Here is an 18935-nt window from a genome sequence, read left to right as displayed (position 1 = left end):
AACATTTTACAATTCAAATAGTTTGTTCGCAAGTTCACTGTTCGCGAAGTCATGAGTGTTGGCACAGTGAATCAATCAAGGTCGTATTTTACAACGTTTTTGATACCGACAGTATATGGCTGTGGGAACACATGGATAATGTAAGTGTTCGTTTCAAAACTCAAACGTTTCAACTGTTAAAACGACCCCATGCTTCATGACGAGGGAGCTCAAAATATACCGTTCACTTGAGTTGCGTAGATTTACGAAGATAAGGCACTCGAACACAACCATTGGCCTTTAACTAGTGGTCACCTGACTTCCTTCCGACAGTTTTGAACAGGTTCGTCACATGACCTCTCACAACAGAAATCCAGCCCTTTCCGCATAGAGTTAACATACCTGTTCAGAGAGCCGTATGGTACATGACAGAGCAGTAGACATTTTCTAAAATGGCTCGGTTCTTTGGAAAGTGGTATTGTATTACTGATTTACGGTTTTGGCTCCTAGTCATTATTTTATTCAACGATGCGGAACAGGTGAATGCAGTCTGGCCAATGCCACAGAGGATAAGTCAGTCCACCCAGCAATATACCCTAAATCCGCAGGCATTCTTGTTCCAGTATAGTAATGGTTCGGTAGTTCAGCCCGGATGTTCTGTCCTTGATACAGCTTTTAAAAGATACTTTGCTATCATCTTTCCTGACGTAACAGGTAAGCATGGAGTCTTGGGTTATAAGTTCATCTCTACCTTATTTTAACGACCGAATCCGTTCCTTGAAAGTTAGATAACGCATGAAGTAATCTATTGGAACGGGGGAAAACACGTGTGTCCATAGCGTTATTGCGTTAGATTTGTTATAATTGTTTTGATTATAGTGCTTCAATATCTTGTCTTAGTGAACTGATCAATGTTTTGCTTTTGTCTTGCCCTCCTTATGCTGCAACTGCCCCACACAGGCTAATTAATTTGCGTAACGTTAGCGGTGTTGTGCTTTGGGTTTGATGTTGGGAGTGTTGGAGAAATATTACTCTCCTTTAAGATAACCACTGTAGCAATGATAAACAATGTAACAATAATGTATTCATTATTATAGGGGTGAATCAATGTAATCGTTTATATTAACAGTTATAACTATACAATCCTTTGTATTGTAAGAAACATCAAGTTCTCTTTGTTCAAAAAGAAGAGGCCTGTGTGGCCCTTTAGGGGACTGCATGTGAGATAAGGATGGCGCCTCTGCCAGAGTGTTGTGGTCAGTCATAATATATGGGGAAAGGACGGCGCCTCTGCCAGAGTGTTGTGGTCAGTCATAATATATGGAGAGGCTGAAACATTCCAGGTTTCATGATATATCTTACTCCACTGTGAACATGGGCTGGCAGAGGCGCCCCACATACAAAGAGATAAGGTAATGTGTATCTTTTTTTTTGTTGAGAAAACGTGTATAAAAACCGGTGCTTTGTGAAGAGGCGTCAGTCACTCCCCGGGACCTGACTCAGTTTATTGTATGCCTTTTGAATTATACAATAAACTTACACTGCATCTGACTCAATGTTAGACTCAGTCTCATTTCGCCCAGGCTGAGAATTTCACCCACAGGAGAAAATTAGTATCATTATTTGCGCTGAAGTAGCTGAACTATCTGCATATTTCTGTATATTTCTGTTCAATGGTCATGTTATGAGCAAGTTAACAACTAACAAAATCCGTACAGTCAGTTTGGTGAAATTAGTGAAATGAATTCCACCCAGCCAGTTGAATCTAATGAATACAAATCAAATCTTTTTATTTTGTCGTTTTATATAGTTTTAGCTTGTGAGGGAAATTTGTGACGGACATAGCATCTCTAATGTAAATTTCCTCTTTTTTTAATCTAGGCGAAGGACGCAACAGTTATCACATTTGGTTTGAGCCCGCGGCTTTCACAGTTTTTGTGGATGTCAAAAAAGATGAGTGTGACGGTTACCCTGATGAAAATTCTGCAGAGAACTGTAAGAACTATAACTTAACTTATCATTTCTCTAAGCTAGTCAAGAAGGTTCTTAAATTCCCATTTCATTCATGTGCTTAATAGTATGATCATTTTTCAAGTGGCTACATGAAACTGTTTTGTGAATGGAAGATATTTGTTCAATGCTTGCTGATGTAGGTCAGTTGTAAATCTGTCTCATTCATTATGTGTTTGTTTTATGCAGATAAATTGAGTATATCTGCAGGCCAAGCAGTCTTGAGTTCAGAGACAGTGTGGGGAGCACTGAGAGGTACAGCACATGTTCACTGGTTCAGAGTTTGATCAAGTCACATTTGCGTTGTGCTTTTTTACAAAGCAGTTTCACAGGTTACAGGGTCTGTTGTGTGTTTTTGTTCAACCCAGTACATTGGTTTACATTGTAGTACACCACACAACAGGCCAAGTAACACATCCACTGATTTCACAAGTGCTGTAAGAGGTCGTTAACATGAATAATAATAATAATCTTTAATCAACACAATATCACACATCTTTCCTGCTGTTTTCATTTATAACATAACATCTCTAATATCTGTTAAGCCTGCACCATAGCTTGAGCATAAGAAAAGAGAACTAGTATGTAGCTTTTGCGACTTTATGATGCTATCCTTTCTCTCTGGTCAGGTTTGGAGTCACTTAGTCAGCTGGTGTACCAAGATGATTATGGTGCTGTAAGTAGTATATCATTGTCCATTAACATGTAAAGACATTATTGGGACTGTTTCAGAAACTGAAAACAACCTCTCAGTTGTCATCATTATTCTCTAAACTGTCGGAAGAGTCAAAAAACAGCGTCTTGTGTTTTAAGCTCATATAAACATGTGCCGCTAATGCTTTCTCTGCCACAGTATTTTATCAATAAGACAGAAATTGAGGACTTTCCTCGCTTCCCATTCAGAGGGCTTCTGTTGGACACATCAAGGCACTATTTACCTGTCCAGGCCATACTCAAGACCCTGGTACCATTTTCTTTTTCTTTAGTGTTTGCTTAATCATTAAGCAACAATTTTATTTAAGAGTTCTCAACAGAAGATGTTCTGCTGACATGTCATACAGTTTCTGACTGCTGCACGCAATATGTAATGTTTTGTTTTGTTTTAATAGGATGCTATGGCCTATAGTAAATTCAATGTGTTTCACTGGCATATTGTGGATGACCCCTCCTTCCCCTACCAGAGTCGCACATTTCCTGATCTCAGCAACAAGGTAAAGTATGTTGCTTAGGTCATGCGGACTGCACTGAAGAAGTTAGTGCTTTTAATCAAAGACCCTCTCATGCCATAAACATTATATAATTCTCTGGCAGCATGGAGACCTTTTTTGTCTGGTCATGTGCTAAAAAGGTTATTTCTTCATTCTTTTCTTTCTTTTTTTTTTCTGGAGTTACTGATTGCATGTGACATACTGTGCACGTTTGTTACAGGGTGCCTTCCACCCACTGACGCACATCTATACCCAGACAGACGTGAGGAGGGTCATAGCACATGCCAGGCTGCGAGGAATCAGAGTGGTGCCAGAGTTTGACTCACCAGGGCATACCCAGTCCTGGGGTAAAGGTATCTCAAACACATGGCACATTGGCACCTACACTCATAGAGCAGCACAGCTTGAGTTTCTTCAAGAACAGTCTCTTACTTCTGTCTGGGTTTTTTTTGTTGTTTGTTTATCTGTGGCAACATCTTACAAATTTTGCAGTTGCTTTGCATAAACAGCAGTACGATCTGTTTGTTGTCTTTATTGTAAATAGATGTTAACAGTATTTTTTGGCATTGTTTTCAGGGCAGCATGATCTACTGACTCCTTGCTACAAAGGAGATGTTCCCTCTGGAATGTATGGCCCAGTTAACCCCATTCTTGACTCCAGTTACAAGTTCATGGCCCAGCTGTATAAGGAGGTGGCCTTAGTCTTTCCTGACTCCTATGTTCACCTTGGAGGGGATGAGGTCAGCTTCACCTGCTGGTATGAGTTCATGGAGCTTTAAGTCTGAGCCTTTTAGTCAGTTCAGCCCTGTGCTGGAATCCTGGTTCTCAGGGAAATACAATAAATCGATTCATTATTAAAATGACTTTCATGACTGAAGTTAGTACATTGGTATACTTAGGTAAATGAAATTGTGATTTAAAAAGCTGTTTTGGAATTGTTGATTTTCCTACAGTTTTGAAGCAAACTATTGTAACTGCACATATCACTTCTTGTGTCTGTCAGGAAGTCCAACCCAAACGTGCGAGCCTTTATGGCGAAGATGGGCTTTGGTAGTGATTACACTAAACTGGAGTCATTCTACATGGAGAAGTAAGTGGTTTTTAAACCCTTTAAAATGAAGGTGCTACACGCTTTTACGATTGCCTTTTACCTGATAACATGACCCAAGTTCACATAGTAAGTCTGAGCATGCTCAGAACACACACTTGCAACACTGTTGTACAGTCTGAAACAACTGGGTGTGAGGTCCTAGTGGAAAGCTACCGCTTATTGGTGTTGGGGTGATATTTTAAAAAGGATGTGGTGACTCAAGCCCATCAGACATATAAAAAATTTGACACCAAAGAGGAAGTGAATAAAGAATCCAGCTTTGATGCCTTTTTTTCTTTTTGGTCCGTGTCTTTGTTCTCCAGCATTATGAACATGACTGCGGCACTCAACAAAACCTCCATTGTTTGGCAGGATGTTTTTGACTACCATGAAAGGGTAGGTAGAACTCTGCTTGTCTGCTACGGGAATTGTCTCTTCTCTTGTGTCTTTATTTACAAGTCTTACTTAATGCTGAATTGTAACTGTTGCATGGCCTTTTTAACCTATTATAGACTTTGCTGCTCTGGCAGGTATAACAATAGACAGTTGTAAATGTGAAAATGGTCAGTCAGTCAGTAGCATTTAGGCTTCCTGGCCCCCATTTTGTGTCCCTTTTTCACATTCACTGATTCATGATGACTATTTCTTGTACACCGTAAAAAGAAAGTGGTCCTATCCTCCAGAATTTTCCATCGGAGGATAGGACCACTCAAGACTGTAACTTACCCTTACTTGGTGTCTTCTAGCTGCCTTGAGTGTGTGTATGTGTAGTCTGATGTGAACGAGTGCCTGTGTTTTAGATCAGGTCTTGTCATGTGGTGGAGGTGTGGAAGGGAGGATGTTACCTTTGTGAGATGCGTAAAGTAACCAAGGCTGGGCTGAAAGTCATCCTGGCTGCCCCGTGGTACCTGGACCTGCCGGTGCCCACCCAGGACTGGGCACGTTACTACATTGTGCGGCCCCTCGCTTTTACGGGTCAGACCCCCGTGTGCAGTGGTTGGAGTGTTGTTGTCATTTTCTTATGTGTTAGAATAGGAAGCAGCTTGCTCAAAATATTCAAACTCTTAATATCAGAGGAGAGGAAAAATATCATTTTTTAGACAAATCAGGCTCTTTGACTGATGACATACTGACAAATAATAGCTTGTTTGTTTCTTTAAAATATCAGACCGATTCTCTAGATACAAATTAGGATTTCACTGGAGAATACACAGTAACGGAGAGATTTAGTGTAGAGTAAAGCTTTGTGTCCAGAAAAGCACCTGTTTGTTTCCTTTGAGTGGGTTTTCCTGTGTGCTTTGTGTGTAGTGCACTTCTTTCCACCAGGTGTCAGCATTGAATCAACTATTTTGAGGTCAGCGTTGTGCATTAACACTTTGTACATAAACACTTTGACTATTACATGATTTTGACTGTAATTACATTTCTGACTCAGTAAAACTGAGATTTATGTTGATATTTTTGATTTATGAAGAATGTAAAGAGAGAAAAATCATTTGTTCTTTAAGGGAAACAGTCACAAGACTTGAGTTGTGAGCTCTGGAAATTAGGAAAATGCTCACAACGGGAAGGATGATGATGAGGTATGATTTGTGTGGAGGCAAATGTGTCAGGCTCTGGGAAACGTGGTTGGCTCTTTCTCTGGTCTCGCATAAACAGAGACAAACACTTGATACCTTGCAAGGGATAGGCAATTTGTAGTAGAATAAAATCAAACAGAACAGGTTTGCCTTGTGACTCCACTGCCTTTTTTACCCCCCCCCCCCCCCCCCCCCCCCCCGCCAGAACGGCAAAAGTCACAAGACGCTGAAAGCTGGAAGGAATATGGCCACTTTGGCCTTTGGCCTCTTTAGACTAGCCTATTTTTTTTGTCGCTTTACTCAGATCCCTCAGGACACTGTGCTGGAGATATGGAAGGGTACGCCTCCAAAGTATCGTGAGGAGCTGAGCAGGATCACCAAAGCTGGGCACAGGGTCCTACTCTCTGCTCCCTGGTACCTCAACCACATCAGCTATGGCCAGGACTGGCAGAATGCCTACTTGGTGGCGCCGCGGAACTTCTCCGGTGTGTGAAGCCACGCGTCAGAGACACGCTGTATTTTCTGTCTGCTGGAATGGGTGTTAGGGTTAGGAGGCTTCTGATGTCAGTTTCTGCCTATGTGGACTGGTGTGGGGTGCTGGATTGGGAGCTGGATACCTGCAAATGTTCACTGGTGACTGCTTTTGGGAGCTCTGTAATGTTAGTGCTGATTGGTGCCTGCATGCCAGGAACTGTCTTGTGTCTGCTTGGAGGACAGGACAAAAAATCATGCAATTGATTGCAAATGAATGGCCTAGCGTCAAAAACCAGGCTTTCCATAAAGTCTTGCAAAACAAAACAAGCACCGAATGAAGCTAGTGATTGTTAGCTTGCTGTGAGATGAAGCTGAGAGAAGAGCTGCACATAGTGATTGTGTTTTTTGGTGCTGACTTACTATTGGTGATGACTTACTATTGGTGTTTGATTCTGTCATTCAGGTACAGAGGCACAGAAGAAGCTTGTGATTGGCGGTGAAGTGTGCATGTGGGGAGAGTACGTGGATGCCACAAATCTCACTCCACGTCTATGGTAAAATCTGGAAAAAAAAAAAAAACTAGGGCATTGAAGTAGTGTTAGGAAAGGCATTATGTTTTTTGTTTGAACATATATAAAACTCAGAGCTGCTTCTCTCTCTCTCTCTCTCTCTCTGTCTGTCTGTCTGTGTGTACATATACAGGCCCAGGGCGTGTGCAGCCGCAGAGCGCCTGTGGAGTGATGAGGAGCAGACATCCAGTGTAGCACAGGCCTATCCTCGTCTGCAGGAGTTCCGCTGTAAGCTACTCAGGTACTGCGTCATTCACTGAGGATCTATGCTATGCTGCTGTCTGTTTTTGTCTTGCTTTTTTTTATTGTCATAACAAATGAAGCAGATAAAAGTAGCAATCACATCTGTTTGTTCTCTCTCTCTCTCTCTCTGTCCGTAGACGTGGGATCCAGGCGGAGCCTCTGTTTGTAGGCCACTGCAAACATGAGTATCAAGGTGCGTGAGGAAAAAGAAGAGGGGATCCTGAACGAGTGGTTTACACTTCCAGAACTTTCTCAGCGAAATATCGTGGATGCAGATTCTTTTTGCTTTGTGGGGACAAAAAAGCTCTCTCTCTTTCTTTTGATTTAATATGTTGAGGATCACTCAACCCATGGTGACATCATTCTAAGACATGTAATTTTCTAATGCTTTAATCTGGATTTTTGTTTTGATGCAGACTATGAATTGCACAAATGGCAGTCTGATAATGAGTGCCTCAAAAGAAACTTGAGAATGCTGTGAAGAAACAATGAAAAACAGAAAGGGACTCTTACTTCAGCTACTTCATTTTGACTTGTAAGACCGGGAAAGGGAAGCTTGTGTTCACTGAAGTGGTGTCTTTTTTTTTTTTTTCCTGGGGGTTGGTGGGGTTTGAATAAAGGAATTGAGCTCTCAGGTATTCAGTGCAGTGTCAGGTTGAGATTCAGGATGAAGTTTAAGGAAGTATACATTTAATGATATCGTCCTCTGCTGCTACACCAATCCTGTCTTCACTGATCACAAAGCAGCAGATCCTATTAACTCTGATAGGGTTTACACCTGAGCTGAAAAGGACACACTGGCCACATACTGTCTACACTTGGAGAAAATACAGAGCAGTTTCATTTCGCTACACAGTGAACCATTTATCCTCAATGCACTTTGATTATGATTGATTTGGTGCTGTTTTTAAGTTTTGACACTGGCACTGTTTTATGTTGAACTTGAGTGAATTTTATTTCACTCGGGAAGTGTCCTTTGACGAAAAGCCTGAAAATGAATTCTTTTATACTTTTATACGGGTCACGGATAGTTCTCGCTTAATATAAAGTTAAAAGTTAAATCTGTCTTCTGAAATAAAATGACCTTTTTTCGGTTCCTTGAGTGTTGTTTTTCTTCCTCTCTTTGTCCATTGTTTCTCGGTGCAGTAAAAAAGTGGCCTTCTGATCCTTCTTTGGCAACTCAGCAAGTATCCCCCCATGTATAATAAGCCTCCTATCCCTTGTTCAGCAGTAACATGGTTTTTAACTTAAGTCGTCCTAATGTTTAATTTACTTGCAGAAATGAGCTTACATCTCTTTGATATTTACTTAGACAATTGATTTTCTCATTGCTGGGATTACGGTGTTGGCAGCAGATGGCAGAGGCTGGCTAATCCCAGTAGATACTGGTGCTGACCACAGCCTTACAACCTCCCCCAAACCATCACCCCCATTCCCCCCCAACTTCTTTAACTGAGGGGCCTTATGGTGAACTCCTCAGCAGTCATAAGCAGTTCACCTCACTGTGTGGACAACAGGGTCAGAGCAAGGGAGTCACCCCCAGATGACCCCTGGTGTAAGTGTTTGTAAGGTTTTGTAATGGTGAGATGGAGTCCCCAATTTCTGCCTCATGTGTTTTTAGCCTTAACCAACCATAGAGGTTTGCTCTCTATTGTGTAAGTTGGGTAAAGATTGTTACTGTGCCGTTTATTCATTTGCATACTTGTTTGTTTATTTGTCTGTCTGTTTGTTTGTTTGTGTAAGTTAGACCATGTGTGATCCTTCTTGGGTTATGAATGATTCATCTTAAAACATATGGTGATGTCAGGTTGCTCACTCATATTACCTGGTATTAGACCAACTAAAGTAACCAATAACATGCTTTAGATTGTAAAAAAATCCTTTAATATATTAGATCTTAGGATATAAGTTTTGGCCATAAGTTGCATACGAGGAATCTATCAGATCAATATCTGCTTCAGAGGATGAAAAAGGACAAAACTGATAGAAATAACTAAATGCCAATAAACATAGCTTATCATCTGTAAGCTATTCTCATACTTTACTGCATTGTTAACGGATGGAAATATGGAAATTACACTGTTAATCAACATAGATCGGACAATCTAGTTAGTGGTGTAATTAGTTGTCTAAGCCAAGCTTGTTGTTTTTGCCAAGAGGAGAGTGTCCTCTGTTTTCCATTCACGCAAGTGTAGGATAACCCAGGCCAACATATGGCACCCTGAATACATTTATGTGTTTAATCCTTAAACACAGAGACAAGTAATGATGATGATGATGATGACGACGATGAGTCACACAGGTTTAGAAATGTGAAAGGGTATTAGCTCTTTCCACCGAATGTCATCTGCAAGGACTAATTAGATTTTGGGATTTCATTAACTCTGTGACTGGACCATTAAATTCATGAATTCTATCAATGTGTGTTCTCCAGACACAAACCCCTATGTCATCTTCAGGTATGTAATGTAGAATTGAATTGTAGGGTAATTTTAAATTTGTCAGTGATATAACAATTTGTTTTTCAAACTGGGGAATTTTTTTTTTTTACGTAAGGCATTTCCGATGTTTGGTATTTTACAAACCTTAAAATGTTTTATAGACGTTCATCTACTCCTGGTGCTAAAAACGATAGAATGGCATCCAACAAGAAATGCATGGTTATATGCTTGTTAGGACAAGAGCACTTGGTTAGTCTAATCTCTGTCATATGAGAGAGGATGACTCATGTGAGAGTCACGGGGTGTTTACCTCTTGGTATGAAAATATGATTAACAATATAGCACCATTGATTAATGATGAAGTGTTTCCTAGAAAACTCATTTCTGTATTTTCTAAACCCCCATTAACAGTGCAAAAACATGACAAAACTCCCATGAACTTAAATGAGTATGTTGCCTGCTAACAATGTACACGAGGTCCTCCTAGCACTGAAACCAACAACGCTGAAATAACCTGAACAACATTTCACAGATCTCAACAGGACCTCATAGTTAATGGGTGTTATTTAGTGTTATTTAGCAATATAACTAAATTTATGTAACCAGGGGACTAAATACTGGAATGCTCTGAAAGCATAGAACATTACGCAGCTCTACATTACGCTTACTGTAAATTTGATTACCTGGGCAATACAAACAATGAGATCAATCACATCTAACATCTAAGGAAAGCGACATGATGGTGAAGTCCCTTGTTTTGGATATCACATCATTCCGAGGCAAGTCTTCGGACTTGTGTCTCGCCTGGAAAAATCTCCTTCCCTCCGTGCAGGCTAAGCATCCCCACACTCTTAAAAAGTTAATCTCACTCTTTGACAATAGCTGACATTCAAAGAGATTATACAGAAAGCTGATTAAACCAATGCACGGAGATGTGAACTTATGTCAGTGTACCTTCAAGGACATCTTAACCACCAAAGAAATATCTGAAAAAAGACCACTTTGTGGTTCAGAGAAAACTTGAGATTTTTAAAACAGATCAAAATCTTCCTGTTCCAAGAGCCTAAGACCATGATGTTCACACTTAAGGACTGTTTACTGTTGTCTTTTCTTGATAAACCATTACAAACTTCCTCAATACATCACAAGAAGTCTCCACAAAACTACAGTCTGAGATCCAAGATCTAATGAACCTGTATAGTCCATTCACAAAGCACTCAACACATGATATGTGATTCACCATTCAACACGTGGCTGCCAGACACTGGTCGGCTGCCACTGAAAATATTTCTGCTAGCATACAGCAATTAGCTCTAATCTCACGGCTCGTGGCGGCTGGTCTGTTTAAGTGCTGCTGGATCTAGATGACCAATCTCTGGGCTGCTGAGCCCCATCAGCGGGCTCAGGAGAAGAGCAATCTGACACTTATCCCCCACAGGCCCAGCCCCACGGCCACATTCTGCTGATGGCAGCAGCACCTCAACCTGGGCGGCAGCTGTTTACTGTCAGAGATCTAGGTCACGGTGAGCCGGAGCATGGGGGGGGGGGGGGGGGGGGGGGGGTGGTTAAGACGACAGCATGGCCGTGAAGCGTGCTACTCCCCTGCTGGCAATGCCAAACTTTTGTTCAGAGAAGCCGCCCCCATCGGAGTCAGCCCTCCTCAGTTTTCATGTCACCTATCAAAATCTTTCCTTCTCCTGTCACTAAGAAACCTCCCGGTCACCTCTACTTAACTGAATAGTATGATGTGTAAATGCCAACATTTTATATTGTCAGTAACAATCCCATATATATCTACATGTCTAGGGGTGAAACTGGCTTTAGAAAATAATTAAAACCACTATGAGTGTGTTGTTAATGAGAAAGAAACAAATTTCTCTTGTCCATAGCCTATATACTTTATTCAGCCCTATCCTTCAGCTTCTCAAACAAAGCAACAAAATAGAGAAATGTGTCTATAACATTAACAGCCACAGGCTTCATCATTTGGATGGATTGTGGATAGAGTGGAGAGTAGAGAGACTGACATCAACAGCTTTCCCTTGACGTGGAGATGCTCTAAGACGCTAATCTACCAAGCGCATGTCTCTGAGGTAGCCTAGCTGAGACCTAGGCTTTGAGGTTCAGTTATGTAACCAACAGAGACTGTAGAGTTACACTGTCAGCACTGCACAGATAAGACCTAAACACCTTATGCACCATACGTACAACCAAAAAGAGTTCACCCGAGGAAATGAAATTGCCTGGTAACATCACTGTCCACCATAACAACAAAGTTTCCTCTTCATAAAAGAGGGGTGAGACACACACCCATAAACGTTAAGCTTCAAGAGACTGTGTAATTGTTGGACTCCTTTTTTGACATTCTTTGTTTGAATGAATGGTAAAAGTTGGTGGATTCATTGTAGTAAGACAGTTCAAATCTGCCGTGACTGCTTTGCTGTTTATGATTTTATTACAATGAAATTATTCAATGCATTATTGTAATATAAAATATATTACAGTGAATATTGGGTGAGGTCAAAAAATCAGTTTATTGAAACCTCAGACAAATACGTCATCCAAAATCACAACAATTTGATTCTTTCAGCTGTTTGATGTGTGAAATCTATCCGGTCAGAATGCAAAAACACCATCTGTGATTTTCTTGTTCACAACTGTTGCTATCATTATGACTACAGTCAATTATTACCGTGTAATTTGTCACATGCTCTTAATCACTTTATTTTACCATAATCTCTGGTATGCTCATCTAAGCAAGTTCTTTTAGAAACAGCCACCAAGGACATTGAGCTCCGGCAGCCACCTGCCTGTTACATAAACTCATCTAATGCAGACCTGCCCTGACTGCCAGTATCCTGACTGATACGAGCAGTAAGCTGCTGGGACATGTCACCCACTCACGCATGTGACCTGGCTGTTCTACTGACACATCATATGTTTGTTATGTTTCCGCTTTCCATTTAGTCACATTGTCAGTGTACTTTGTCATGTAAGCCAACCCAAGTCCGGGATACATTATCTATAACTTTTGATATGTCAGTTATCTCATTATGCAGGAATATAAGAAAATGAAATGATTCGTAAAATGCTGACAAAGATATTTGAATAACTGTGTATAGCTCTGGATGTGTCCTGCAACAAGTATTTTTGAAACATGCAGTTGACCAAGACCAAACAATCATTTTAAATGATTTAAGTCTTATAACATAATGCTAAGAGCTAAGATAATACTGAGACACTGAAAAGGGCTGATGGTGGATCATGCCTCCCTATAGCAAACCTTGCGATACATTTTGATAATGTCATTATGCATTACATGTGCTGATTTTCAGTGAAGCATCACCAAAAACAATATCACTTTCTCACACCACGTGTTTAATTGAGCTGTGTCAGGTGGATGCTAGGTCTAACATGGTAACAGGAGAAGTGAGAGATAATTGGAGTGAAGGGTCTTGGGAATCCTGTGTTCAGGTGACTGAGCTCAGACCACTGGGTGTACGGTGCTACGGCAGACAGTTCAATTCAGGGTTCAAATGGTTTTGACTGTTTTCCTAGACAAGCCCTTCTGGCTAATCGGGATACCTAATCTTTTTACACACTAGTTCTGACCAACAGAGAGGGGTCTGTTCCGATGGAGAGAGCTCAGTCTAAAACGAAAAGGGCATTAATAAGTAACCGTCAGACAGGCTTTCCCCAAAACTATTCCCTGGTTATTGAGGATTTAAATACTGCCCTCTGATTTGCTGGCAGAAATACTTCAAAAAACAACTAGAAAATGAGCTGTGTAAAGAAAAACAGAAGATTAACTGTTAGGAAAGGGAAACGCTCATTTCTTTTTCTTTTTCTTTATATCATCGTGTTATTGTGTTAAAGTAGCTTTATGGAGTTTGATGTATTCAACAGTCTGTGAAAGGTTACCAACATCAGGATACCAACAATAGCCTCTCTAATTACAAAAGGTTACCAACATCAGGATACCAACAATAGCCTCTCTAATTACAAAAGGTTACCAACATCAGGATACCAACAATAGCCTCTCTAATTACAAAAGCATATAAGACAGAACAATCCATTGCCTCCCACCAAAGAAGCTAATTTATAGAATTTTCAAACCCTCTTCTACAGTAACTTTAAGTGAATGAAAAAAGTGGCAAACCTTTCACTTAAGGTCAAAAAGCGTATTTGATGAAACTTTTTAGACCATGACCAAGACATGACCAGTTTACATCATTCAATGATTGCACAATACTGTTCACCCAATACTTTGTAACAGCTCTTGAGCTAGCAGCACTGACAGCAGACTATTACTGATACAGCATCATGGGAACACTGTAGAAAGGATGGAGATGGCATTGATGCATCGGCTTCAGTGTATGACCTGGCACTGAGTAAAGTCCTTAATAAGGCAAATCCACAAATCAAAGAAAAAGCAAATCACTGACCTCAGCTGCCTAATTACCAGTAAATCACGCAGGGGTCACTAATTAGGCAGACAGAGATCTAGAGAGCAGCCACCATATGGCATAAGGAAGGACTCACAGACAGGGGGCCTCTCTGCTCTTTCAGTCTAAAAGCTAATTGTTTTTCTCCCTTCTACCCCCCCCCCCCCCCCCCCCCAAGAGCGTTTGTTGACTTAGAAGTCCACGTTTTCATGGTAAGCTAAGCAGCTTAGCTGTTTTGAGATGGTTGGGGGGTTTTTTGTGTGTCTGAACAGGACAAGACCTTTACGTAGTCTTTGGGGTTGATGTCTTTTACACTTTTTAAAATGGGAAATAATACACAAGACTGACCAGTTTTTTAAATGAGCTGTTGGTTTCATTAAAATGTCTAATAGAAAGACACTGCTGAAAGTTCTTTGGTGACCGACAACAGACAAACTGTAAAAGATAAGAGAACATACACATTATTGCCCAAGGGAGCATAGTACATCAATAAATTAAAATACTTTTATTTAAAGCAGCCGAAGAGAGGAAAGAATCCTCAAGTTAGGCCAGCTTAACATGAATCCCTGGTGTTGGTGGATGGGATTAAATCATGATGCAATTTCGTGAAACATGTTCCACATTGATTCTATGTCTTGTCATTTCTTGTGACTTCAGCAGCATACACTCTGTTAGAGAGCATACTCTCAAAATAATGAAGAAAAATAATCTCTGCCCACTCAGAACAAAATCTCTGTGAAATTAATATCAAGATTTGTGATGATATATGGATTGTTATATATCAGCATGTTCTGAGCTGTTTCATGAAGTGAATAATGAGATGCTGAAAAAGATATCAGTTCATATTCAGTGACATGAGATGTTGTTAATCAGTGACAGGAGACAAGAAAGCAGTGGGTGAAAAATGGACACAGGTACCTGTAACTAAAACCTAAGTCTTTTGTTTGTTCTTTTATTTTTGCACTTCTTGTGGATGGGGCTAATACCTAGCAGTGTGACTGATTGATCCACCCATAGATGGACAGTAAAGATTAAGAGGCTGACAAATAGGCATTTGCTTACACAGCGCTTGGTGCTAATCCCCTTGTCTTCCTTTAGGGAGCCCCAACTGGACACCGACTCACAGACACAGTGAAGCATTGTCAGAGACAAGACAGCAGGGTGACAGACTTCACTGCCTTTAACTTCAGCCGGCAACTTCTGGGGCCCAAGAGTTCTGTTTGCAGTCCAAGACCTCTGGTAGAACCAAACACACTCAACCTTAAGGAGGAACTGAAGCAGTGAGCACCTGAGAGAGAACCTCAACTAGGCTCTGATGCCATCAAAATCTCCTGTATGTACTGAACAATCCAAAAACAGCTAGATAAACTCTAGAACATCTCGTGGTCATAGATTTATTCTGGATCACCTTGGATGATTTTTCTAGACTGAGAAAAGAAACGTGTTATATCTACTCACTGAAATCAAGTCACTGACAGGATACCCCTGGAGGACAGCGTTTAAAGCTACAACTTTTCTAAAAGAGAGAAAAAAGGCTGCCCTCACCCCACCGTTCTTCTTGATTCAGGGACACAGCTAATGGAGGATCCCATCTCTAAAATCTCCATGGTGCAATCCTGTTCTCCCACAGACTCTGCAGGGAGCAGTGCTACTGAGGACAGTCAAGGAGGTAAGTGTCCACATGACTCTCACCAACTCTGGGTATGCAACAGGTGTCTTAGCCTCTACTGGTTCTTCTGCAACACAGAAATCAAAAAGACTGTATTTGAGGACTCCAGACCACAACTACACACCCTGAACAGTAGGTTTTGTGATACATACTGTCAAGAGCTTAAACCAATTAAATTTTAGACCTGATCATCTGTTCGTTTGTAGCATTTATGCTTAAAACCCCAATCACCTTTTAATCATCCCTCAGAAGGTAAAACACACTTTGATATTTACTCCAGAGCTTAAAGATAGCTGTGGAGGGGATTTTGTCAGGAAACACAAAGCAGCCAAAACAAAACTGTGCTCTGTATGTCCTCCAGGCAAAAGCCCATCCTCAGGGAAGATCCTTACATCAGGCCTGCTGTGTAAAGTGTGTGCTGACACCAGTAGTGGGAAACACTATGGCATCTATGCCTGCAATGGATGCAGCGGCTTCTTCAAGAGAAGTGTGAGGCGTAAACTCATATACAGGTCAGGAGCCAATATGATAAAGACTCTTTATGACCCTTGTCTATACAGAACCACCTATAGAATGACTATTGAGTGTTTCAAACCATTCTCAACGCCAAACCCTTTTAAAATATTATATGGATACATGCTCTATTTTTCTACATTTCCATCAGTTTCTCCTCAGTTATGCAGACAGCATTTTCATGTCTGTATGTCTGCTGCTTAAAAATCATATTTGTGCTTAACTGGTGCTCAGCGTAGAATCTGAATGTTTGACATTCTTGCAGGTGCCAGGCTGGCACAGGAATGTGCCCTGTAGACAAAGCTCATCGCAACCAGTGCCAGGCCTGCCGACTCAAAAAGTGTCTTCAGGCTGGCATGAACAAAGACGGTGAGGATACATTTTCAAAATGATCTCTGAAGCCTCTCTCTCTCTCTCTCTCTCTCTCTCTCTCTCTCTCTCTCTCTCATTTTTATATGAGAATTGCAATGTCAGATAGATTGTCGATTTTCTTTGGTGCAGTTGTTTTCAGTTCTGAAGAGGAATTTGAAATCAAGTCTCTCTTCTTCTCACTTTCTCGGTCACAGCTGTACAAAATGAGCGTCAGCCCCGCAGTACTGCCCAGGTGCGGTTGGATGCCCTGGACGTGGACACGGAAAAGGAACACCTGGCCACCACCCGGGAGCCCACCTCCTCCTCCACCTGCTCCGTTATCAGTCGGCCGCTCTTGGGCTCCTCTATCAGCTCCTCCATCAGCTCATCAGGAGCCACCCAGCGCTCCGGCAGCCCGAAGAACGGCCACCGCTTCATGGCCAGTCTGATGACAGCAGAAACGTGTGCCAAGCTGGAACCAGAGGATGGTAAGAATAAGTAGAAAGAAAAATGGAAGACAGAATGGTATAAAAAGGGCGATAGATACAGAATAGCTGCAACACAATCGAAGTTCTTTGATTGGCAAAAGCTTCACAAACACTAATAAAACTGACCACAAATACCTAAATACATAAATTGCTCAGTCTCCCTCTCTAATAACTTGTCTTCTACATAAAATCACGTTTCTAATGTATTTCATGTGGTTTATTCTTGCCTGCAGTTGATGAGAATATTGACGTTACCAGTAACGAACCAGAGAGGAGCTCTCCAGAGTACAGCACATCCTTCTACCCCTCTAGCGGCCCAGAGAGTGTGTATGAGACGTCAGCTCGGTTGCTCTTCATGTCTGTCAAATGGGCGAAGAACCTACCTGTGTTTTCACACCTGCCTTTCAGAGATCAGGTCAGAACTGGTCTTCTTTTCTTTCTGCTGTTTTCTGCCATTAGCTTGACTGCTTCAGCTGATGAAAGAAGAAACAATTAGAGAATGTTTTAACTGATGTACTAGTCAATTTAACCAATGTGTTCAGGGACCAAAACTCAACACATGTGTGGAATGTGTTTGGGTTCTAGAGGACAGGGCTTAGAACTATTGGTTTATCACACAGCTGTCCACAGTGGCTCTGATTTGTATTAATACATAAAGAGAACAGTATCGCTTACTGAAAATGAATCACAGATGTTTAATCAGATCACTTAGGCAAACTTACATGCCTGCTATACTGAGCTGTTGACTTCTCTTAGAGAGGTGAACAGGGACTTCATCGGCATTGTCATAATAAAACCATCTCCTGTGTCTCTAGGTGATTCTGCTGGAGGAAGCGTGGAGTGAACTGTTCCTTCTGTGTGCCATCCAGTGGTCCTTACCCCTGGACAGCTGTCCCCTACTTTCTCTCCCTGACCTGTCTCCACCCCAGCAGAGCAAAAACAGTCCCTCTGCTTCAGACCTCAGGATCCTGCAGGAAGTCTTCAGTCGCTTCAAGGCTCTGGCAGTGGATCCCACTGAATTTGCCTGTCTTAAAGCCATTGTCCTCTTCAAACCGGGTTTGTTCATCTTCTCTGTCCTGTATGTATAATGCAGTTTGGTTAGTGTGGCACAGAGGTACCCAACTTGAAGCTACTTGAGCCCAACTATAGCGGTCATCAGAGCTTTGATTACCCGTATAAACAGCTAACACATGGATTAGAGTGGGAGTGTTTTCCACAACTACTCTCAGTCTATTTTTCCACAACTACTCTCAGTCTATTTTACTAGTTACAAGTTCCATAAAGTAGAATGGCAGCCATCTCATGTGGTCTCTCTCTCTGATACAGAGACACGTGGACTCAAAGACCCAGAGCAGGTGGAGAATCTGCAGGACCAGTCCCAGGTGATGCTGGGTCAGCACATCCACACCCTTTACTCCAGCCAGGCTGCCAGGTCAGTGTGTTAGAACACACACCTTTCTCCCTCTACACTGCACCATTCAAAAGACAAACAAAACAAACAATCAGTATGATAAACTTGTAGTTCTTTGTTCCATACAACTCATATTCTGTTTAGATTTTCGTATTCTATTTAGTTAGCTGACCTATAAAAATCACAGATGAATAAAGGCGAATTCTGTCATTTTTTCCTCTCAGATTCGGGAGACTACTGCTGCTACTTCCCTCTTTACACTTCATAAGCTCAGAGAGGATCGAACTGCTTTTCTTCCACCGGACCATTGGAAACACTCCCATGGAGAAGCTGCTATGTGACATGTTCAAGAACTGAAAGAGCGAAGGGGTTTATCCCCACAGATCTTCAAAAATGTTATCTAAAAAAAACCCTTCAGATGCTTTGCTCCTCAACTAATTTAGTTATGATGCTGTCTGCTTTGA

The 18935-nt window shown here is 41.4% G+C and overlaps 2 protein-coding genes across 4 annotated transcripts; both read left to right on the top strand.

Annotated features, from left to right (window-relative positions):
* The first annotated feature begins 411 nt into the window (after window positions 1-411).
* On the top strand, window positions 412-7737 carry hexa (hexosaminidase A (alpha polypeptide)). 3 transcript variants are annotated; one of them, XM_030764997.1, is made up of 15 exons: window positions 412-718; window positions 1229-1232; window positions 1896-1974; window positions 2179-2244; window positions 2619-2665; window positions 2843-2953; window positions 3099-3200; window positions 3418-3550; window positions 3774-3954; window positions 4201-4287; window positions 4611-4683; window positions 6172-6352; window positions 6805-6895; window positions 7044-7151; window positions 7291-7737. In XM_030764997.1, exons 1-15 carry the CDS (start codon window positions 432-434, stop codon window positions 7352-7354), a joined length of 1614 nt encoding a protein of 537 aa, XP_030620857.1. In that variant the 5' UTR covers window positions 412-431; the 3' UTR covers window positions 7355-7737. The 3 variants fall into 3 exon arrangements, with proteins under 3 accessions (XP_030620857.1, XP_030620856.1, XP_030620855.1); XM_030764996.1 differs by lacking the exon at window positions 1229-1232 and having other exon boundaries at window positions 412-693; window positions 1867-1974; XM_030764995.1 differs by lacking the exon at window positions 1229-1232 and having other exon boundaries at window positions 412-693; window positions 1861-1974.
* A 7880-nt stretch (window positions 7738-15617) lies between these two features.
* Window positions 15618-18828, top strand: nr2e3 (nuclear receptor subfamily 2, group E, member 3). Its single transcript, XM_030766567.1, has 8 exons — window positions 15618-15708; window positions 16070-16220; window positions 16487-16590; window positions 16788-17060; window positions 17294-17475; window positions 17876-18116; window positions 18387-18492; window positions 18696-18828. The coding sequence occupies exons 1-8, from the start codon at window positions 15618-15620 to the stop codon at window positions 18826-18828; spliced, it is 1281 nt and encodes a 426-aa protein (XP_030622427.1).
* Window positions 18829-18935: the final 107 nt, after the last annotated feature.

The sequence above is a fragment of the Chanos chanos genome, chromosome 2 (assembly GCF_902362185.1).
Source record: "Chanos chanos chromosome 2, fChaCha1.1, whole genome shotgun sequence".
Lineage (NCBI taxonomy): Eukaryota > Metazoa > Chordata > Actinopteri > Gonorynchiformes > Chanidae > Chanos > Chanos chanos.
The sequence above is the reverse complement of the archived record's forward strand: the minus strand, read 5'-3'. Positions and strand labels throughout refer to the sequence as shown.

Bases quoted from the DNA above. Each gene is read 5' to 3' on its own strand.
- hexa (XM_030764995.1), top strand. From the start codon at position 432: ATGGCTCGGTTCTTTGGAAAGTGGTATTGTATTACTGATTTACGGTTT. The intron at 3,955-4,200 runs GTATGAGTTCAT...TGTGTCTGTCAG, and splicing joins GAGGTCAGCTTCACCTGCTG to GAAGTCCAACCCAAACGTGC. The intron at 4,288-4,610 runs GTAAGTGGTTTT...TTTGTTCTCCAG, and splicing joins GAGTCATTCTACATGGAGAA to CATTATGAACATGACTGCGG.
- nr2e3 (XM_030766567.1), top strand. From the start codon at position 15,618: ATGGAGGATCCCATCTCTAAAATCTCCATGGTGCAATCCTGTTCTCCC. The intron at 15,709-16,069 runs GTAAGTGTCCAC...TATGTCCTCCAG, and splicing joins TACTGAGGACAGTCAAGGAG to GCAAAAGCCCATCCTCAGGG. The intron at 17,061-17,293 runs GTAAGAATAAGT...TCTTGCCTGCAG, and splicing joins CAAGCTGGAACCAGAGGATG to TTGATGAGAATATTGACGTT.